Below are 22,718 nucleotides of genomic sequence, written 5' to 3'. Positions count from 1 at the left end.
TCCCAGCAGAAACCCCGCTCTTCCTCTGCGGCCAAAACTTGGCGTTCTCCCCGTTCCTGCGGCCTGCTCCCCCAGGGACCTGCCCGCCGTTCCGCCCCTCCCCAGGGCACGCGGGCGGGGCCCCGCACTACGGCCCCGGGAAGGGGGGCACCGCGGGCCGGGGTCACCCGCGGGCGCTGGACCCCCGCAGAGGGAGGGAGGATGGACGAGGACGCAGGAGGCCGCGCGCCCCACGTGGCGCCGGCGGTCCGGAGGGCCGTGGGAAGCGGGCACCGCGTCAGCGGCCCCTGGCAGGAGCCGGCAGGCCAGCAGGCAGCCCCCCAGCCGGGCAGGGCAGACAGGTACGGCGTCCGCCCCGCGCCCCCCGGCGACAGCGGACGAGGGAAACTCGGCGCACAATTCGGGCAGGCAGGAGCGCGGCCCCGTCCCGCTCACGTGAACACACAGTCGTCGCGCGTCCCTGCCCGGAGATGAGCCCGCTCTGGGTTGAAGAGCTTCTGGAAGAGGTGGCGGCATCTTGGGCGCCCCGCTGCGCCCCGCCGCGAGCGCCGGGCTCCGCGCAGCGCTCGTCCCCTCGCCCGCGGCTCTAGTTCCGCCGCCCCGCCTCCATTCGTGTCACAGTCAGCCTATGACAGAAATTAGTCAAACCCCGCTGCCAGCAGGGGCGGGGGGCAGCGAGGCGGCGCAGCCGGGCCCGGTCGGCCCGGCGGGGCGGCCCCACGTGCGGAGGAGCCCCGCGGGCACCGGGCTGGGCCGGGTCCCTCCGGGGGTCTCTCGCCCCGCTGCCCTCGGCGGGTTCCCGCGGGCCAGCGCCGCGGGATTCCCCCGCGGCGGCGACAACGCGCCCTGCCGTGTGTTCCTTCTCCGGACGGAAGTTCGGGACGGGAGCCCCGGGAAGGCGGGGGAGGTCACGGGCGAGGCATCGCACCCTGCAGGGCTGTGCCGAGAGGGGCGATGTCCCTTCCCCCAGACCTAGAAAACCCCTCTCCCGCCCCCTCCCCTCCCAGGCACGCGGCGCTTCTCCCACAATGGCACAGCTCAGATGCGCTCGATTCACAACCCGCAGGGAAGGTGGAACGTGTGTGTTTGGTGGCAGGGGAAGCCATCATCGCATCGCAGGTAAAATACCCAGCCACACAGCGGCGTTTAAGCACATAAAGCCCAGCAAATCAATCCAAAACAAATTATAAGGGGGGAGAAGTGTGATAGGTTTTATAAAATCAAGAGGATCTGAGGATTTTTGCAAAACTCTTTATTAGTAAATGCTGAAGTGAAATAAAAATCCTGGTAACAGTTAACAGTCTCCTTCAGTGTATCACTGTTCAGATACAACGCTGCTGGGGAGTTTAATTAAGGACTGACAAAACTGACTGACTCATCTGCTTTCCCTACAAAATGGAATTAAACTACAACAACCTATGATGTAAGATTAAATTAAGCAGATTCTTTTTAAGGCAAAATTTAGTGCATGTGTAACGTATCTACACAACAATTCTTCACAGTCACCCATCTGTAGGAATTTTGTTTTTCATCTACCTGAAGTTGAAGATAATTCTAACAGAAAACGAGAACTGATGTTTAGATGCATCCCTTTCCCCTTGTTCTGTATGGAAGACACACCTGTCTGCCACAGATTTGTACATGACCAACCTTTACATCCCTTCACCAGGTAAAACCCTCCTGGCTTCAAGGTGGGCATGTAAATACAGTCTCAAATACAAGAAGTCCTCAGGGAGCACTACAAACTGATAAAATTTTGGCCAGGACATGTAACTCAGCTTTCAGTAATTTCACAACTGAGAGCAATGAAGATTTAGCTCATCTCGAGTGCATTACAATTCCAGCTGATAGAGTCCCTTTAAGAGTAAATATTAACCTGTTCCAAAATGCCTAAATTAACAGCAGTTGATTCTGATAGGCTTGACTGTCAGACCTTAATTGAGGGAAGGGAGGAAGGACAGTGAGAGAAAAAGGATGGGTACAAATTTAATCATCCACTTCCCCATAAAAACCTCTCTCTAGGCAAATTTTCATACCTACACAAAGAACACGAACTTCTGTGCCCATTCAGTACATGCTGACTTGGGCCCCAAACCTCTCCTTTCCGTGTCTGAAGATTATGAACCACAGCAGAACCATTTGCATGCAAGGTCTTTACCCCCCACCAGCCTGTACACGCACTCCAGTGCAAGAAGCAAAACATCTTCCATCATCTCTGAACACTTTAAGTCAAAGTCTCCTAGAAGTGCACTTCAGATAACAAAAATAACTGAACAGTGTTAATGAAAAACCTCTTACAGATTTATGTACCATACATTTACTCAACATGCATCTGCCACGCACAATTCCTGGTGATAAAGGATTATCAGAGTTCCTGCATGGACTGACTCGCTGGGAGCGATTCCATTCAAGCCATTAAGGCTTCATCATGTCTGGGACGTGACAGAGCAGCCCTGGTGACACTGAGCAGATTCCTCTCCTGAATCACTGCACAAATAACCTCCTCTGTCCTACCCATTAACAGGCCACGACCCATAACCTTTATCCACCAATATGGAAGAGCCAGTTTCCACTCTGAATGAAATTTTATGTAGTAGTTCTGCAGCTAAAAACCAAACTATGGGAAAATGCCTTTCCTTTGAGAAAAGCAGAACAAGAGTAGAGATTGTTCCAGCCTCCAAATGAATTTCCTTCCCTGGGGCACAGAGCTAGCCTGGTAATTAATTACACTTTCTCTGAGAGTCAGACAAAAGATGAAAATAAGAAGCAGCACTGTCATACTGAAGGGAAGGACAAGAGATTGTGGTTCCTGTTATTTCTGCCCTCCTATACAGCCTCATCACATCAAGAAAAACAAAAGCAAAATGCAGCAATATTCAGGTTGCTACAGTTACACATCATATTTCTTTCTCTTGTACTTTCCAATTAATTTGCCAGTATTAGTCTGTCTCTTGTATAAGACTACCAAATGGTCTGGGGCAAAATAAGTGTTACCTAGGACTTCTAAAATACCCTTACAATGAACACATCTTTATTCAGGACCACCCTTTACTTGAGCAATCATCATAATCACAACTTATTACATAAGTAGCTTTCAGTTTTACTTAAAACTACCTCAGGAAGTTCACCTCTATCTCTTAGGGGCTCTAGATTCTTGCATAAATACTAGTGACTGAATATTTGCAAGAACAAGGATATTGATAACTAGAAGCATATCTGAGAAGACTCCAAGGAGTTATTGGTAGGACTCATTCTACTAATGCTTAAAAAAAGAAAAATAGCTTAATGGCATAATTTTCAACCTTAAGCTATATAGTGTGTTTATACAATACTTCTTCATAGACTAATCCAGCATCATTTATTTGCACTTCCTTCTGCCCCAGAGCAATGGGGAAAGGCTCAGGGTTCAAACTTTCACAGGTTATTTTCAAACGTAGTCAAACTAAAGTTGTGGATTTTGTATGTTTTCTTGGCATGCTCTTTTTGGAAATACAAAACTATTTTCCAGAGTGATAACACTGAGAAACAGACTTTTGAAAGCCATACTGGCATTTTGAAACATCAAAAAACTTCCCTTTTTGTCCAGAAAAGAGTCAGGGTGTTGTAGTGAGAACTCTGTAGGGATCCAAATAACTTTAACCTGCAATGAATTCAGCTGGAAAAAACTGTGCTCTTGAGAGTGTTTTCTGAGGCACTTGGCACACTAAGAATGACATTTAAGAATTAACAATCCACAAGCTGAAGTGGAAATTATGTGGACATAGTGTGAACAGTAACCTGAAAATCCAGAATGCCAATATCCAGCTCTTCACACAATTCAGCTATAAAAGGGTTTTTCCCACCTTGTATTCATGGAAGGCATCTGCTGCTTCTAAGTCTGAAGGCAGTAGAAGAAACAGTGACTGAGAGATGGGATGCTACAGAACAGGTGAGATGGAACAGGAAGGACTCAGAGGTGCCAGTGGCTGGGCAGTGGATGTGCCCAGAATGGTGACAATGCTGATCACAGTGATGGTAGGGTGATGATGACCTATATTCATGGTTAAAAAATCAATTTACAGCAGAACACACAGTCCTGCACCTCCAAAGTTCTGCAGATCTAAGCATTCAGGGAGTTTAATGGCAGCATACTATTGACTTCTGGGTCCCTGAGAGTACATGAATGCTTTCACACCCACCCCCATAACCTGTATTAACACTTAAACAGAGGTCACATCTTTAAATGCTAATGCTACTAGAGAAAACTAGAAATCCTGGCAGAGCAAGAGCCAAATATAACTCCATAATTAATCTGGTCTGCTGTTCTTGAGTCGTGCTTTCTAAAAATCTAAGCAAAATTGAAGAATCATCTTTATGAAGTCCTTGCAGAATGATGCCCAGAATAGGATCTAGTTGCTGTACAAAATAATTTAATGCTAAGTACTTGAGTAAAGTACTTACAAGCTTACTGAACACATAATACCAAATTTCAAACAACGTATGTGCAAACAAGAAAAAAAACACCAGCCATTTGTTAGTTCTGTTCCAGCAACAAGATGGTCATTTCTTCTGTTGACTCCTGCTGAGACCCAGAAATCTCATCTCTGTTCACAGCAGATCCAATTTTTGGTACTTGTAATAATATCTGGGGGAAAAAAAAGTGATAAATAACTATCAGTAAAGTGGCACATTCTCAAGTGTAAGAGAAAGCTCATTGATCTGACCAGCTGTTGAGATGTTCACTAGATATCCAGGCTGTCATTTGTTTGGAGGAGTCTGGATCTTGCAGGTCATTTGCCAGTGAGGAGAGAACAATAGTTTTGAGTACCTGTACATTCCTAATGAAAACCAGCATCATCTGAAAGACTCCTTGTGCAGAGAATAAAACATTCAGCATAAAACCCCCACCACAAGCAGTCTGATTCCTGATCCCAGGATCCTCCAGAAAAGCAGGAACAACCCCAAACTTTTGTTCTGACACCACCACTTGCCTATTTGTGATTACCAAGTACAACCTGTGTTCTGTATTACAACTTTCCTAGGACACATGAGCTAGCACCCTAGTTCTTTGATCTGTACAGAAGCATCAGTGCCATTAATTAACACATACACACACTTAAAAGCCTTTCCCTGCATTCTAGATGCTGCATGTCACTCAGCAGGTAATAAAGTTGGAGAGTATTTGGAGCTAAGAGACTGCAAATGAAAATTTGTGTGTGCTCAGTATTTTTGAGAGCTGTCACACCTAGGCAGTATCTCTGTATTGGATTAAATGACACACACCTTGCAGAAAACCTGCAGACACTGTGAAGAACTACTTTAAACTTTGGAAGACATGTGCCATCCAGTGGCACACCGAGAAACTTCACCGGAGACGGGAAAGGGAGGGGGTTTTACCTCTGTGGCAGTGATGAGACAGTTTTGTTCACAGTTCTCATTTCTGTTTAACAAAAATCTAGGAAGTGAAGAAAGGAGCTTCCCCTGTGTTAAGGGTTTCAGGAGAAAAGAACAGAAACCTTAAGGGAAAGTGGTGATTTTTAAAGAAAAACATAACTGATAACTTGAACTGCTTTGAGGATGGGGGGCAATACTGAGCATGACATAAACCACACCAATGGCTGAAAGCTCAAGTCAGACTTACCCTAGAAATAAAGACAGGATAATAATTCATTAAAGAAGAAGGTAAATTTTCTAGGGAATCTCCACACCAGCAGGGAAACCTCAAAGTTGTAGAATCATAGAACCACAGAATGGTTTGGGTTGGAAGGACCTTAAAGTTCATCTCATTCCAACCCTCTGCCATGGCAGGGACACCTTCCACCAGCCCAGGTTGCTCCAAGCCCTGTCCAACCTGGCCCTGGACACTTCCAGGGATGGGGCAGCCACAGCTCCTCTGGGCAACAAGTTACTTCAGGAGTAACTTGAAGTGGCACAGATATTCCCAGAGTTACCTAGAGCATCTTCTGACCTTAATTATGATACAGCCTATGACTGTATCAATTCCTGTGCTAAAGATCCTTGGAAGAGAAAGTGTTATTGCAGTTTCAGTGAAGTACTGTTGCACAAGAACACTGTTAAGTCAGAAATTTGAAGTTTTCTGCATCTTTTACTCTTTTTAGCCTTGTGATTTTTTCAAAATATTCAGACTTTATAAAAAAAAAAAACCACTCTTAAACACTTAACTAACCAGTTACCACCTGCACAGCGAACCAAGTGTTTATTCTCTCACCTTCAGGCACTCCTTTGGGAAGGGAGAACCCTTTCCTGATAACTGGAACTTGCTGCAGCCTGGAAGGCCTCTGGTGTGGTGACAGTCTAACAATGGAGCAGATTTCTTGTCTGTCACACAGGGGCTGAAAAGATTAATGACATTTCATTCACACAACTATTCCCCTTGAAGAAACAGTCTTTTAGCTTTCTTCTAGGGAAATTACAGGTGAAATGCAGATTTCAAGGGATGCCACTAGAAAATATTTAAGACTACTTGTGTACATTTAATATGCTATTGTAAAGGGTGAGAGAAAGCTTCAGAGCTTGAACATTCTCTTCAGCTGTTTTAATACTGTAAGGTTTAAATATACAGTACACTACATACCAGAATGCCAAAACTGGATTTAAAAAGTGCAATAAAATTAGAACCTTAAAAATATTCTTTTCTTCTGGACTTTGAGGAATAATTTCCTTTTCTGAGCTCAGAGATGCAGGAACAATTTCTTCTGAATTTACACGTGGACCTGTGGTATTCAGGAACAGGCTTTCCCCAGTTGAGGCTTTGCACACTGGTGACAAGCTGAGCTACAGCTCCATCAAAATACAAAATATACAGGAATAACCACCCAGTTAAATAACAGACAACAATTCAGATTGGATAATGCTTGTTGGCTCATACAAAAGATATTCTATTGCTTCAAAAAATTATTTAGGACTGCAACAAGACCTTGATGTTCTCTATTTGTTCATCTAGTATGCATTAACTCAAGTGTGCAGAGACAAGTGGCAGTACTGTACTACCTGTACTGCCAAAGAATTCAAACTGCCATTTAAATATCAAATTTGTACTGAAGGGGTTGTGCAAGTAAGGCTACTAGTGCTGGGTTTACATCAGAAGATGTTGTAAAGATACAAACCAGATTCCTAGGTTGGGTTGCTTGGGGGTTTTCTAATTGTCCAGCTAATAGAATTTATCATAGTTTGTTGTGCAATTTGCATATAGCCACAACTGGACTGTGCCACAAGGAATGATTTCTTTGGTTTGGATCATTAAAACAAAAAAGCACTGGACAGACACTCACCTTTAGCTGTGCAAGCTGAGCATTACCAGGATTTTTTAGAGCTTTATTTTCCTCAATCATCAGCATAGTGGAAGTCATTTGCTAAATAAAAACAGAGAAGAACTCAGTATCAGATTCAAATTCTTTGCTGTTTATTATTACTCCTTCAATATCCCATTAGTACACAATACCATAAGAACTCTGTTTAGAATTACTAATTCTTCTTCAGATTTAAGAAGTGAATTCCTGTCATTCACTTTTTTTTTTTTTGGTCTTGTGCTTTCCAAAATTAAGACAAAGAACTAGTTTACAGCAGCACAGACATTTCAGATGTGGCATTTCCTGCCACTTCTCCTATTTAATTGTAACTTTTGCCACAATTCAAAACTCTCACTTCTCATTTCATGCTACTGCTAATCAGCAGGACACAATGGGAATACTCACCACCACAGCATCTGTTGGTTTGGTTGGCACAACTTCTGCTGTCAACCCCCCTGGTTTGGCTGAAGTGTTTCCTGGGGCACCAAGCTGCCTGAATGATGATGAACTTTCTTCTGCTGGATCAGAATTGTTTCCTGTTCCCTTACGCTTCACCCTTTTGGGTTTAGCAGTTTGCTTGTCAGGCTGAAGAGGGAAACAATTACATTTCTTATTACAAAGTGAATCTCTGTAGCCTGGTAAGCACTAAAAAAAAGACAGTCCCTCTGTCACAGTCAAGCTCTACACACTGACTCAGTACCACTGGCAAAGCCAGTCTGAAAAACACTGAGCTTGGGGGCATCCCTGACTGTTCCTCTATGGAGAGGGAGAGGCAACTGCATCCTCACTCTCTGCCCTGGCTGCAGGCACCCCTTCCACAGGTGTAGCAGGAACTACTACTCCTCTAGGTGGAGTTTTCCACCCATAGCAAGTCATTTGTGTCACAACCTTGCTGATTTATTAAGGATCTTTCACCTTGCTGTCCGGTCCTAAGGATGAAGCACAGCGCATACCACTTTTTAGGTCTGGAGTTCTCTCTCTTGCAGCTGTAATTTTACAGAGCTTTTTTCCTGTGACAAATTTCCAACAAATTAATTAACTTTGAGACAAAGACCACAGCTACTCTTCCATCCCATGTCTTACAGGATGGTTTTCAAAGAGGAATAATTCCAAAGCCACCCATGTAAACACAGTTCCTCCCTTCAATACAGTCCTCATCTCCCTCTCCCCACCATCAGGACTGCTTTACTCCTCTCCCATTCCTTAAGGAAACAAGGTTGCCTATTAATCTTATGTTCACTTGGCTATTTACTGCTGGACATACACACTGTGGGAGCAGAGACCTTCATCATCACAGCAGTCTTTGCCAGTGGCAACTTCTGCTGCTATTACCCTCCAAATTAAGCAGGGGAAAACTATCTGGTACCTGGGCCACAGAACTGCATCAGTCACAGATCAGAACTGAGCTCCATCAGGGACTCACTAGTATTTGTGAAGCTGGTATAAGTTCAAAGAGCATGACACGAACAGTTCTGTTCCCAGGTAAGTTAAATAAGAAATGCCAACTTTCATTGAGCATCATGGGTGATTAAATGGAAAAATGCAGGGTTTGAGACTTTGGTTGGTGGGTGGGTTTTGTTTTCTTCTCCTAACACATAAATTAGAACCAAGTCTTATTTACAGGGAAGACTTTTTCAATATGCACTTTTCCTTCTAGACAGAGTCTGTGCTGGAGGACAAATGATCCAGTAGAAACCTGGTTTAGAAACTGTGCCATCACTTAAGTTTGGGTAGCATATCCTATCCTCACAGATAGTACAACTGCTGCTGGTCATATTTTACCTGACAGAGTAGCTGAAATGCCTAATGCTGAAGAACTGTAATTGCAATTTGATGGTCTCTTTCTAGGAGAGGAAAAAAAAGTGAACAACTATTCTGAATGAATGTTAACATTAAAAAAACCTACGAATACAGAAATCCTAGGAAAATATAGGCTGAGTGAAAAGGGATAAACCTTATTTTTAAAAATATTGTTACAGAGTTGCTTCATCACACCTTAAAGTTCTTTGATAATTTATCATGAAGTCACAGCTTATCCTGAGGATACTTGCAATTGCTTAAGAACATAAAAGATCTGCCCCCAAACCTGATTTTTTCCTGGGTGAGCACAGAATGTCAGAGACTTCAGAAGGACTTAACAACAGGTACCCTTCATACTCTGCACTGCACAGCAAGCCTGGCCAGGCACCTGGGCACACCCCTTTTGCTGCCTGTGACTGAAGGAAATCTGGCAGAATTAGTGCAATTGGATAAAAGCAACTTATTTAGGGATTTTGTAAATAAATGTCACCTTCCTCTTCCATAAAATCCTTCACTGAGTTCTCTTATATCAACTTCCCTAGAGCTGCAAGGCCAAGCCAGAAGTCTGTAAGGCAAACTCTTCCCTGACTTAATGCACCAAAGTCAAAGTTAGTGAGGACACAGGTAGCTGAAACTCCCCAGAAGGGTTTGCAGGAGCAGAGGCTTATTCGTGTTGGCCTTTCTTTAAAGCATCACTCAAAAGAGAAAAACCTGAACACTTAGGTGCATCAAAGAGTCTGCTGTGCAGATTACCTTCTAATGCACTGGTCTTGAAAATCCTTTGGTACAGGTTCTAGAAAAAAAAAAACCAACATAAAAGCTAAACTTTAAATGAAAAAGCTAAGATAGCTTAGACCAGACAATGTTCTAGTGCAAACTAATTTCTAAAGCACAATATTAGAAGCAAACACAGAGCACTAGCAGGGAGCTGCTCCCCATTATGCAGACAGGCCTTACATAAAATGATCATTATATATTTTATACCAGTTTCTTGCACCAAAATGAAATTTGTTTATGTATGTATCCTGAAGAATTGTAGAAAATAATTACCTAATATTGCTGAAAGATTTGAGATCTGTGCTATCTTATCAATGGTCACTGCTTTGCTGGAGTCCAGTAGAGTAGAGTTCTTGTACTTGCCAAGGTCCACAGAGTAAAAATGACTTCTTTCTGCACATAAAAGATATAAGTGCAGGCTTCTTATACTGCAATTCATCCAATTACTAAATTTGTGACAAACTGAAAGCAATCACATTTGGAGGATGTGAACTAAATGAAAGCATTGTCTTGGCTCAAACAGCTGCAGAAAAGTTTGGAAGGAGTTTGACTCAAAGCACTTCAGTGGGTCATCCCCAACAAACAGCTTGTATCAACTGTGAATACTTCAAATTTAAAGTGTGATGGAAACTACATCAGGACCTGATTCACTCCAGACTGGAGGACAGGTTGGCTTGCAGCAAAGATGTGATCTGGTGAGTCACACCCAGAGAGACCACCAGTCTTTTTATTGTCAACAGTCTCCCCACATTTTCTACATCAAATAAAGCTCAAAAACCCCCAAAGTCTCACCTGAATCATCATCTCTGAATGTTTCAGGGGATGAGTAACTCTGCAGGCTGTCACTAGTATTGTTAAAATCTGCAGTTGAATTGGCATCTAAACACTGAATGAGAAAGGTTGAAACACCTGTGGGAAGAGTCATTCCTGTACCTAAAGAAAGAGACAAAATAGGTGGCTAAAGAAAAGTATCATCTTGCAGAAACCATCAGGATTTCCTTACTTAAGTTTCATTCCTGTGATGAGCCAAATATTGTCAAGTCAGTACTTTATACTGAGTCATAATGCAATTGAAGAAGCAAAGAAAGGGCATCCTGAAGCCAAATCTACACTACCATAAGCTAAGAGAAGACACCTTCCTTGCCCAAGGCTCACAAGGCACACCTGAAGAATTTAGCCTCTGACAGGGTAATTCTTCAACAGGTTTGTTTTCAGAAGGACAAACTATTTAGTCGCAAGCTTTTAAAAATGCAGGTTTGAGTAAACTGAAGAACTCATGTCCACAACTAGTTCTGTCAAGGATAAAACCAAGATCATGTGGCTTCCAGCAGGCTGGGCTCAAGACTGTCTTAGGTGCTGTAGGTCTGTTTGTGCTGCCTCCAAGCAGTTCATGTGAACCAAAGCCTCCTGCTGCAATAAGGGCCACGAGTCCAGTGGTCTCAAAACCTTCACTTTCCAATTATCACACAGTCAGAACCAGCACAAGAACAGCACAGTACAAGACCAGTGCTTTTATAGAAAGGTAATTATAAGTACATAATTAATTTTACATTTAGTTTTATATAGATATAAAATATAGATATAAAAGTATATTTAGTAATATAATGTATTGCCATTATACTCACTTGAAGTCATTTCTGCATTTTGTAAACTTTCTTTACTTTCAAAGCTGATCATTGAGGATTTCTAAAATTAAAATACCAATAAAAACAACTTGAGAAAACTGGATGTAGACAAAGAAATGCAATTAAATATCATCTATACCAGCAGATGCTTAGAAACCCATTGTCTGGTACCTCACCCCTTAAACTTGCTATTCACAGTAATTTGTGCCACGTTTTTTTCTTACACCATTAACAAATCTGCAATGTGACTTATAGTTCTAAAATTCATGAGGAACACCCCATCATTTGATGCTACAATCTTTCCTGGATGAGATGCCAGTGAAGGCATACTGACATCAACTTCACTGTCTTTTGAATTATTTTTTTTTAGAGTCCCAATTCTTACTTTCAGAATCCTAAACCATTTCTCTAAATACAAACTAATACATGCAGGCAGTAGATTCTAAGTTCAGCCTGAAAAACGTGTGTGCACACACACATAACTCACAGGAAATTTTACCTGCTTATAAAAACAATTTAGCATGTCACATTTCTTTGGTTTATCCTCCAGACAATTACGAGTAGATAAAAAGCAAGACACCATTCTCACCTTCAGTGATACACTGCTTTCTTCTGATTCCTCTTCTTCTTTTTCCAAGTCTCTTGTTTCTCTGACATTCACTTGATTGCTGCAGTTGAAGAACAGAACTAAGTTCAGCCACAGAGCTATACCGTTTTAGAGAAAGGCAACAACTATAAAATGTCTTTATGGAACACCAATAAATAGTCTGACAAACATCAGTGCACTGATAATTCAGGCTGCATAGTTCCAAGAGCCACCTCACAAGGCAAAACAATAAAAATGCTTAGCTAATGTTAATGGTGTGTTTGAATGAGTTCTAACAGACCTTTGGTTGCATGAAGGGTTCTCCTCAATGAGTTCAAGATTTTCTGTAATTTTTGGTAGGGTTTTCCCACTGACCTTTTTCTTTGGGCCTAGAGAAAAATAAGTATTTAGTTCAGTAATGATAATTTCAATATTAGGATTTAGATTATTATTTCTAATAGGGCACCTTTAGCTATTTCCCCCTTCCCTCCCCATAATACCTTTTTGACCCTATTATCACAAACAAATGTTATAACAGGAAAGCCTCACCTTTAAATTACCAAGCCCAGCATGGGATCAAGACATCCCATGCTGGTCTTCCCCTTTTACTTTAGCCTTGAATGCCATCCCTTCCCCTCAGACTGCATTTTGTTTCTTAAAGGTCTACAGTTCTTAACTTGGTAACTGCTACACTGCATTCAAGGAGGCAGCTCCTGAGCAGTAACTCCGAGCAGTTTTTGAAGTACACCCCCGAAGGGGAGCAAGGCTTTTGTCTGGACCTTTCTACAGGGCCCCTCCCAGCTCGAGACGTTCTACGATCAGACGGCGGGAAGCCACTTTACAGAAGTGGTTTTATGACTAACTAGCAGCCAAACCAGAGGAAACACCCCTCCTGCTCCCAGAACAGCTGCCTGCTTTCCCCAAGCCGTGAGGGACACGGACAACAAGAAACCACTTCCCAGCCTCACCAGCCCGCCGCCGATACACCCCCGGCCCCGCCGACCCCGAGGGGACGCGCGGGAAACGCGGCACCGGGCACAGCGCAGGGCCGCCCGGCCCCCGGGCCGCCCCCCAGGCCCCGGCCCGGCGGGGCAGCGCTCACAGCCGGGCTCGGGCCCCGCGCGGCCCCGCTCTGCCGAACAGGCTCGCGGCGACGCTGGGCGCGGCCCGGCCCGCCGGCCCGGCAGCGCGGCCGCCCCCGGCAGCGGGGACTCGCGGGCCTCTTCCGCGGCGCCTGCCCGGCGCGGGGGGCGCGGGGATGCGCTGCCGCTCCATGACCGGCGGGAGAAGCGGCCTCTTGGCCGCGGAAACACCGGCGCTGCCCCGGAGCGAACCGCCCTGCCCCGCGGCCCCTCAGCCGACACCGCCCCGCGCCCCCCGCCCGCATGCGCGGGGCGGCCCGGCCCGCCCTGAGGCCGGACCGGCAGGCCTAGGCGGGCTCGGCCGTGCCGCGGGTGAGTCAAAGCCCGTCCAGCCCTGGCCTTGGACCCTTCTGCCGCCAGGATGATCCAGAGCCGTCGGCCTGGCCTGGGACCCTTCTGACCCTGCCAGATGATCGAGCCGTCCGGCCTGGCCGGGGACCCCTCTTGACCCTGCAGGATGATCCAGAGCCAGTCGCCTGGCCCGGGGACACTGCAGGGCTGGGGCAGCCACAGCTGCTCTGGGCAACCTGTGCCAGGGCCTCGCCACCCTCTGCGTAAAGGAAATCCTGTATGAAAACGGAGTAAATAAATCATGTGTGTGATACCCCTTTCACCGACCAGCGCCGTGTTCCAGCTGTGAGGGATCTCGTAGCTCAGATGTTTCATGTAATGAAGCAAACTCACAAACCGTAGAACGGTTTGGCTTGGAAGGGACCGTAAAGCCCAGCCAGTTCCACCCCCTTCCAAACCTTCCACTGTCCCAGGTGCCTCCAAGCCCCGTCCAACCCGGCCTTGGACACTTCCAGGCATCCCTGGATTTCCAAGCGAAAGGAGATGCAAGTGCACGTAAAAACCGGAATAGAGCCCAAATGTTTTGAAACTTTATTGGTTTAGACACATAGTCTGAAAAAATACTATGCATTCCCAATTGTCAATTCATATTAAACAAGCATATACATTTGGCTATGTTATTACTGATTTAAAATCAAAAAAAAAAAAGAAGCCATTACAGAAAGACTTCTGCATCTTCAGAGAGCTTTGCAACAATTCTTTTTTTCATAGGAGATTGCTACAATCAATCTCATGTTCCAATAGTCCTTTGGTCGTTATTTTATTTTACATAATTTCTCATTTTTACAACACGTTTAGTCCAGGCACACGTTTTGAACAACTTCATAACCATGGTGAGGACAGAGTGTCACTGGAGGAGCAACAGCTTTTAAAAAAGAGCTTTTATTGTATGTCAGTCCACAAGAAAATCTCATGAGCACTTTAGAGAAAGGTGAAAAGTTAGTTCTTTACAAAAGTTTCCATAGATGATTCTTTGATATACATGCTAATATACCAAAACTGAAAAATCTTTAATTACAGTTAAGATTTTTTTTTACACAAATGTATACGTTATATTTTAACCCCCTTCACTTTCAGTTGAAAATAGAATAAGCAACACTCACCAAAATACCTCATTTGTTCACTGTTTTTACTTTGCTAAAATACATAACAAAAAGCTGAAATGAAGGGCTTAAAGGGGCTCCAGATGCCTCAGAAAACATTTCATTTTGGAGCAATTCCAGGGATCTAAACCTTTTTCCCTCCCAGACTACAAGCATCTAGATCTCTTCTCTGAAAAGCTTCCCCATTTCACAGGAGAAAAGGTGATGTAGAAACCACCACATGTGCAAAATACTGAAGAATGTTAATTCCAAGAAGAAACAAAGATCCAATTTTGATTTTTTTTCCCCCCAGAGAAAACCAAAGTGAGCTAAAATACAAAAAGTATGCCAATAGAATTGCCTCTAAATAAAATGCTTTTCCAAATTCTCTGTAAGGCATCAAGAGGTCTTTAAGTAACCTACTACCATGCAAAAATAGTATATTCTTTCCCAGTTTACATTCATCTTGTAGCATTTATTTACATATAGATCAGCAGTTTGTGCTTTTAACACACATAAAATTAAAAAAAAAAATTCCAAGTTAATTTTTTAATTCCAGAAGATCGAGTCAGATTATTTTGTTATACATGAGAAATTTCATATTCATGGCAAAAACGAGACTGGACTTTACTGATGCTGACAGATGCTGACTAACAGTGAGGGCAGATTGCAAAATAGTACTTTATCAACAAAAACTCACCGTCTCTCTCTCACCTGATGTGCGTCAAGCATTTTAAACTGCAAATGTGCCTTTCAGGACAGATTATTCCATGTGTTTCCTGCCCACGTGGGGTTAAGACTCTGGTCTGGTTTCTGCTCACACTTGGTGTGTCTTGGCAGAATGGTATTTTCTCTGTGCAATACATTGAGCAAAGAACATACAAAATACATAACTAAGCAAGATTCTCTTCCTGGAAAATGTATTTTTTTCTGGTTTTTAAATATGAGAGTCTTCCAGTGATTCCAGAGGCATAGCACCAGGCTCAGGAAGAACCTCCCATGTTTAACATGTCTGAGAACGCAGTACTCTGCAAAAAGAGTCTCTGCTCTTTAAATAAGATGAACAATAGAAACTAATTTTGTAATTAGTTGTCTTGAGGGAAAAAAAACAACTGGTTACTGGACAGCCCTAGGGATTATTTTTCCTCGGTGGTCACAAGAAGTGTTTCAGTTTAAGAAAGCTCGATGCAAAATAAATATTCCTGGAATTTGAGGAGAAGCAAGATTGTGCTGAGCTCATGCCTTACACTTTTCAAGTGTTAATCTCTTACAGCACTGTTATGATTATGGCGAGAGAGAGTGACCTGCCGAGGAAAATCTGATTACACAAGAAAGTATAAAAGAGAGCTTTTAGTTTATTTATATAACTTTTCACAAGTTCTGAAAGTATTCACACTTTTGGTGTGACAACACAATTTCTCCCAGATTTTGCATCATTCTAACGTGGCCAAGTCTGTATTTTTATTTCTTATTCTTTCGGTGTTCATCTCTTTGGCTCTTGTGCATCTGACATTTTGCATCAAATACCAAAAGAAGAAGACATATTATTCAGCATTATATATGTAAAAATAACAGCCACCAAAGCTGTAAATAAACTTATAGTGGGATCTTTTATACTTACACAGAGTTTAGTTGTCCTGAAAAGCCTGCAATCACCTTAGGAAAAAAGTAAATTGAACGGTAGAAAAAGGTCAGTGAAAAAGTAGCTTTTCTCTACTTACAGGGATGACTAGGCTTTGGGGTTTTTTATTTCAAAACCCTGTTGCATTAAAACAGACAGGAAATTGTATTGAATCTAATTCTCCATTGCTTTGGAGCTTTGTGTATGTAATGACTGTCTTTTGGCTGATACAAAAAGGAGATGAACTAGACTCCGCCGAGATAAGAATCCTCTCTGACTTGACCTAAAGAGCCAAATTTGACACAGTAATTCCCGTGCTCTGCTGACGTGGTGCACACCAATTCCCCAGGGATGCTGTTGCTGCGTACGTGGGTGAAAAATGAATGTGTGATCCCAGCAGATCCCAGATATTTCGTAGTTGCTTTGGACTGATATGAGTCATTGCGCTGGAATCGAATGAGGAATCGGGCGCAAAAAGGGATTCAAACACTTGCACATCTGATAAATCAAATCACCACATTCTTTATGAGTCATTATGTTACTGCTGCGGTTTCCTTTGTATCATTTTATTCTGAAATCACTTCAATAAATCAGTCTTGGTGTAACACTAACCCATTAATTCGATTTATTTCATTTGGAAGCATGCAACGGAATTTCAGAGGGAAAATAAGAGACCGTTTAGACTAAAAATTTTAACCTTTAGCTTCAGAAGTCTACAGCGGATTCCAGTTTAAGAGAAAAAAATAAGTGTGCTTTCACTGTCCTAGCAAAGATCTAGCAGGCACAGCTCCATGCTAGTATGCACTGGTGCAGCAAACAGCAGCTAGTACAATACACACAGATATTTAGGACCCTGTTTAGCAGAAAGAAGCCATCGACAGTCCACGTATTCAAGCAACTTGACATGACAGTTTTCTCATTGTTTTGTACCGTGCTTTGTATCAGGAAAGAGCTCTAGAGTCTGTTCCTGTTCCTTGTGAGAGTTTTCTGCTTTCTGATGACCACAGAAATCTAAGGTTTCATCCAGACAACTTGCTGCTTATTCCAGAGAGGCCACTGGAAGTGATGCCAGGGGGACTTGATGCTTCCAGACGTCCAGACATGGAGATGTTTTCTCAGCAGGCCTTTCTGCCACCACATCCAGTGTTCTGCCATCCCGTGACACCTGGCACAGGGATGGCTAACACAGCCTTTCACCATCCCCATGGCCCTTTGGGAGCAGTATTCCTTCCCCTTCCGTGGCCAGACAAAGGATGCCCTCCACTGCTGCGCCTCAGGCTGGCCTCTTCCCAAACCCACTCATTGTGCTAAGCCCCATCCAGAATCACAGCTTATTCCCTGGGCTCCGTTTCTTCAGCGCTGTTTCCGAGAGGGAGTTAGTCCAGCTGGACTACGCAGGATTAGCAGCATGTAAAGTAACAAACTGGGGACTGGGAGCGTGTGGATTATCGTGAACTCCCACCGAAAGCCGCCTCAGAGCCAGCAATGCTTTTGCAACCTTCTCAGTTTGAGCAGTTCAGATGTCCATGAGTGCACCGGGCTGGAGGAGCCCGAGTGCAGAATCAGCATGCCATGGATAAACTGCCTTGGGATGAAAAGGAAATAGAGGGAACTCTATCCTACCGCTGCCTACCCTGTTCTTGCAAGTTCAAGGTAACATTTATCCGTTAGATGTAATATACTAATAGGTCTATTAAGTACAAATAGCAGGAGATTCCTTCCTATTTCTATTCTGGTCATTAGTTAGGTCATTAATGATTAAATCAAATCAATGTCATTTATGTCCTGGAAAATATAAAAACTATCACTTCATATATAAACCAATATCCATCTTGAAGTTCCAAATCAGAGAAAATAGACTTTCACCATCAATCACTGATTGTTTGAGGTAGACCACATTATTGAATTATCCATTATTTCAGTTTTTAATGTATTAGGTTATATACAATCAAATATTAACAGACATACCTGAAATTTTCCCTATTTTAATTAGAAATGTTTGTAGTTATTAATAAGTTTCCATAATTTAGTCATAGATTGAAATGTCTGTATATTTTGTGGCAATTTAGCATAATTCTTAGTAGTACCCTGTGCATAGAGTAAAAAAGAAATCGTATCACACCTGATGGAAAAAAAGAAGGAAAAATGTGGTTAGTGGCGAAATCCTAGAACAATGAAAGGCTCAAATATAAGATTCAGGTGCTTATCCATTTCAGCAGTGTCATTCTGGCTCTGTACTTTTTGAGTATTATTCTAATATTGCTATGAAGTCCATTACTCAGGAGATTCTTCTTCCTGTGATTTCAGATGGAGATGCTTGAATATAGCTCTTCTATTTGCTTTTTGAAGTAATCTCTTAGTTCTGGTCTCTTGGCCTTTAACGTTGGTGTCAACAAACCATTCTGTACCGAGAACATATCAGAGTGAATGTAAATGGCTTTGACCTAAAATAAAAAAGGGACACATTTATAGTGAAGGTTACAGGCACCACACTGGATAAGTGTAACTTTTTATGCTGTGCTTCCCTCCGGCGGTGCCTGGAGTCCAGGGCACTCTTCCCCAGGGTTTCCCTCCCCTACCCACAGAAGGGAGCTCTCCAAGAAAATGAGCACATAAACCTCTTTTCTGTACGAAACCAAGGCCAGAGCACAGCGAGGCAGCACAGGAGGGACAGTGGCACCATATGGGATGTCGTCCCTGCAGGTTCACAGAGCCCAAGGGCGATGGGGGAGCGGGCAAGGACAGGGAGCTGTGCCAGGGAACACCACCTTAACCCGCTGCACAAGTAAGCAGCACTGATTCAGTCTCACAAATTTATCATGAAGCTTTGCAGGCACAAAGTGTGTGCATGATGATGATGATGCTGTCTGAAGAGGATTTTAGCTAATTACAGCGATATAAAATCCCCCAGCCTGTGCAAAGGGCGTTTCACAAGGCTGCCCCTGTTGGAGGCGGTGGCTCCCAGCACAGCGGGAGCCTGGCAGCACAGATGGGAGCGAGCTTCTCCTTCCCCTGCTGGTGTGGGAGAAAGCACACAACTGCTGCCTGACTGGTCAGAGTCCACTGATTTAAGACAAAATTCCCCAGCCATCTGCTGCTTTTGTGATTCCCCAAGACAGACTGCTTTGCAGTTTGCTCGGCTGGGAGTTGCAGGAATATAGGCTGCAAATCCATTTTCTGTTCCCATTCCTCCCCCCGTGACATCCTTCATGAAATCAGAATTCATGCTATTAATGCTTCCCCCACTTGCTGCACCAGCTTTCAGAGCCTGGAAGCTGATGGTTTTAAAAGCCAGAGTTGAAATTTCCAAGACAGAGATCCAAGTGCAGATGAGGACAGGGATGATAAAGAGTATCCCACACAAGCAGGGGATCCCATCCCACGGGAACATGAGCTACAATATCTGACTTAAAGTTTGATTTTAAGATTACATATTGCAAGAGAGATTAAGTTTTGAAGGTGTTTAGTTTTGACAATTAAAACATGTATTTTTTTATTCTAATCTATTATTATTTTATTCTAGTTTTTAGAAAGATGGCAAGGCTTTCCTACTACTTCATACTTTATTAATCACAAACTGCTGGTAGAATTGATTACTTGAGAATATTTCATACTGTGAAAACCATGGCAAAGGCAAACAGGACATACTAGCACAGACAATTATGAGCATTATAAACTGTGCTTTATGTAGAATTTTTAAAAATTAATTTCTTTTGGCTATCATTTCATTCACATAGGTTACTGAGAAATGAAGAATAACAGGGTTATGTTTAATGATGCTTCTGCTCCACTCCAATGTGGTGAATTACTCATTAGAATTATCACCCAGAAACAGTGCAAACAAAAGAAAAAGGGCCCTTGCTAATTATATGTAACAATTAAGATGTTCATTATTTTAACAGAAATAAGCCTTTGACGTTTTAAAATGGGGTGGATAATTTTGCTGTGGTTTTAATGCTGTGTAATCCACAGCTGATTTCAGATCTCTCCTGAGGTGTTTGTAGCTCTGTTGCAGAAGTATTTCCAGAAGCACCCGGAAAGAATTAGTGCCCAGACTGAAAATAAAGAAACCAGAAGCATTCTGAGGTCAGGTATAAGACCGGTAATTAGTGACCCAGTTTCTAACGGAGCTTTCAGTGGCAGAAGAGTCAGACTCCTGCAGATGTTTATCTTGACCTCTGGTTGTCAGTCTGGAGATTATCCATGTGCCTGATTTAGATTTTGACCTCTGCACCCAAAACTTTCATTCAAAACTTTAATTCAAACTTCAAGCACGACTGGGAGGCAGAATCACAGCATATACATTTTTTCAAAGGAACAAATGTAACTTGCCAGCAATAAAGCTCTTTCCAAAAACATCGTGTGCAGCTGCAACAAGGATTTGTAGGAACATAATAAATGCTGACAAATTCCTCTTCCATACAAACAAAATTGCCTGTCTGACCCCACTGAATGATGTGTTAATTGTTTCATTTTACCTGCTCAAAGGAGTGGAGCCCACTCTCCTTCCCCAACCGTACCATGTCTTCCATTATTGCTTGCTTCAGTTCCTGGGTTAAAACACAGAAATTCCTCATGAATTATCAGAGTCAACCTTGCATGCAATTATTGCTCATTGTTCATCCTATTGTTCACTGTTTATTCATTGTTGATTCTATGATTCATCAAAAAACATGTTTCTGAGTAAAGTTCAAGTGCTTTATTGAGAGTTAATACATAACTAACAAATATTCTATTAATGAAGAGTACAAACATTAAATAACTTGTGTGGTGATATTATCTGTCTCCTTGGTATGAAAGGTAAAGTTCTACTGTCAAACCAGCTATGTGACATAGCTGTTTAATTTACAATGCTTCAGCCATCTGCCAAACTGTGCTGCAGAATCACTGCCCACAGACACCAGTGGGATGGTTCAGTGGTATCAGGGTTCACTGATGTGATCCAATGCAGTTACTCAGTATTACAGAACACGTGTAAATAAGGCTGGGATCCTTATCATGGAATCACATGGGGTGGAAGGGACTCACAGGGACCATCGAGTCCAACTCCCAGCCCTGCACAGGACAGCCCCAAGAATCCCACCATGTGCCTGAGAGCACTGTCCAAGCAACACTTCTTGAGCTCTGTCAGCCTTGGTGCTGTGACCACGTCCTGGGGAGCCTGTTCAGTGCCCAACCACCCCCTGGCTGAAGACCCTTTACCCAACATCCAACCTAAACCTCCCCTGACACAGCTTCATGCTGCTCCCTCAGGTCCTGTCACTGGTCACAGAGAAGACCTATGACAGGTCTTATTCAGACACAGTATTGTGCACACATAATGCTGCAGTGAAAAAAACGTCTGCCCTGCAGATACAAACCTTATTTTTACAGAGTTCTGCATATGTTCCATCAAACCCTCTTTTCTTTGCCCAGCCTGGCATAACTTCAGAATCAGGCACCACAATTCCCACCAGGAAGGCCTGCAGGGGAAGGAGAAGGAGAGTTGCAGGCAAAAGCTGAACCACATTCAAGTGAATACACGAGTCCAGTGAATTTCTGTGTGTTTATCACTTCGTGCTTAATTATGTCGATAATTTGCTAACGTGCCACAGTGGAGCATATTTTGATATCTGTGCCTTTTTCTCAGAAAAAAGTGTTCTCTGTCACTGTTCCTGCATTTGGCAACAATTTTAACACCCCCAGTTGGGTTTGTGTTATGCTTGGACATTAATACCAGAGCAGAACATAGCCCCTGTCATTTTTTATACCTGCAGTTCACAGCCCTGCAAGTCCCAGGCAAACTCTGATGCCAAGGGAAAGCTCATGTTTGTGGGCAGTGAATGCAGAGGATGAATTGCATGGTTTCAGAAGGCTGTCCATGTGTGTATAAATGTGCAAATAAACGGGACAGGGTTGGTCAGAATGAGCAGGCAGTGGTGGGAAGGCAGCAGTGGCTTTGCCTTGGCCTGGCTTGCTGCAGGCACAGTGGCAAAGGACAGCATTAGAGACCCAAAGGACGGCACCAAAGCCAATTTAAAGGCTTGATCTTTGGCCACAGCCTGCTCCAAGCTGCTCAGGGTCACACCAGCAGCACAGCTCCTGCCTGGCTGGCAGCCAGCTCCAGAGCAGGATGGAGACACTGTGGTGTGATCCACTCACACTTTCCCCTCGTTCATGCCCAGCTCCCCGTCTTCTGCCTACAAAGAGAAAAGTAAGATCTTCTGAACACTTGTTTCTTACCTGCAGGCTGTCCCCATGGACATAGATCTGGGCGACAGGGTCGCTGCGGATGTAGATATTCTCTATCTTCTCCGGTGCAATATATTCTCCCTGAGCAAGTTTAAATATATGCTTTTTCCGGTCAATAATTTTAAGAGTCCCGTTCTGTCAGGAGAAAGAAATGAGAATTCCCAGAGAAGTTATTCAACCATTGAGACCCAGCAAGCAGCCTGGCTTTAACAGA

The 22,718-nt window shown here is 43.4% G+C and overlaps 2 protein-coding genes across 5 annotated transcripts in view; both read right to left on the bottom strand.

Annotated features, from left to right (window-relative positions):
- Nucleotides 1-1,237: 1,237 nt before the first annotated feature.
- Nucleotides 1,238-13,464, bottom strand: MEIKIN (meiotic kinetochore factor). The gene is made up of 13 exons (XM_029962943.1): nt 13,110-13,464; nt 12,379-12,466; nt 12,081-12,159; nt 11,492-11,552; nt 10,659-10,799; nt 10,140-10,259; nt 9,843-9,882; nt 9,072-9,133; nt 8,205-8,299; nt 7,695-7,874; nt 7,272-7,352; nt 6,209-6,332; nt 1,238-4,624 (listed from the first exon to the last, which is right to left on the bottom strand). The coding sequence occupies exons 1-13, from the start codon at nt 13,462-13,464 to the stop codon at nt 4,578-4,580; spliced, it is 1,473 nt and encodes a 490-aa protein (XP_029818803.1). The 3' UTR covers nt 1,238-4,577.
- Nucleotides 13,465-14,078: 614 nt separating this feature from the next.
- The window catches only part of ACSL6 (acyl-CoA synthetase long chain family member 6), a 30,852-nt gene continuing 22,212 nt past the window's right edge, over nt 14,079-22,718 (bottom strand). For all 4 annotated transcript variants that reach the window (XM_018081085.3, XM_018081087.3, XM_018081088.3 and 1 more), the window contains 4 exons: nt 22,496-22,639; nt 21,634-21,735; nt 20,752-20,823; nt 14,079-18,717 (listed from right to left, as the gene is read on the bottom strand). In XM_018081085.3, the coding sequence (XP_017936574.1) occupies nt 18,577-18,717; nt 20,752-20,823; nt 21,634-21,735; nt 22,496-22,639 (459 nt within the window). In that variant the 3' untranslated portion in view covers nt 14,079-18,576. The remainder of the gene's footprint in view (nt 18,718-20,751; nt 20,824-21,633; nt 21,736-22,495; nt 22,640-22,718) is intronic.

The sequence above is a fragment of the Manacus vitellinus genome, unplaced genomic scaffold, assembly GCF_001715985.3.
Source record: "Manacus vitellinus isolate BGI_N305 unplaced genomic scaffold, ASM171598v3 scaffold_51_pilon, whole genome shotgun sequence".
In the NCBI taxonomy this organism is placed as follows: Eukaryota; Metazoa; Chordata; class Aves; order Passeriformes; family Pipridae; genus Manacus; species Manacus vitellinus.
The sequence above is the reverse complement of the archived record's forward strand: the minus strand, read 5'-3'. Positions and strand labels throughout refer to the sequence as shown.

What these genes read in the sequence shown, in the direction of transcription:
- MEIKIN (XM_029962943.1), bottom strand. Translation starts at nt 13,464, where the DNA reads ATGCGGGCGGGGGGCGCGGGGCGGTGTCGGCTGAGGGGCCGCGGGGCA. An exon ending in AAAGCAGTGTATCACTGAAG is followed by an intron (nt 11,553 to 12,080) that starts GTGAGAATGGTG and finishes TTTTAATTTTAG; the next exon opens with AAATCCTCAATGATCAGCTT. An exon ending in ATTCAGAGATGATGATTCAG is followed by an intron (nt 10,260 to 10,658) that starts GTGAGACTTTGG and finishes TTTTATGTGCAG; the next exon opens with AAAGAAGTCATTTTTACTCT.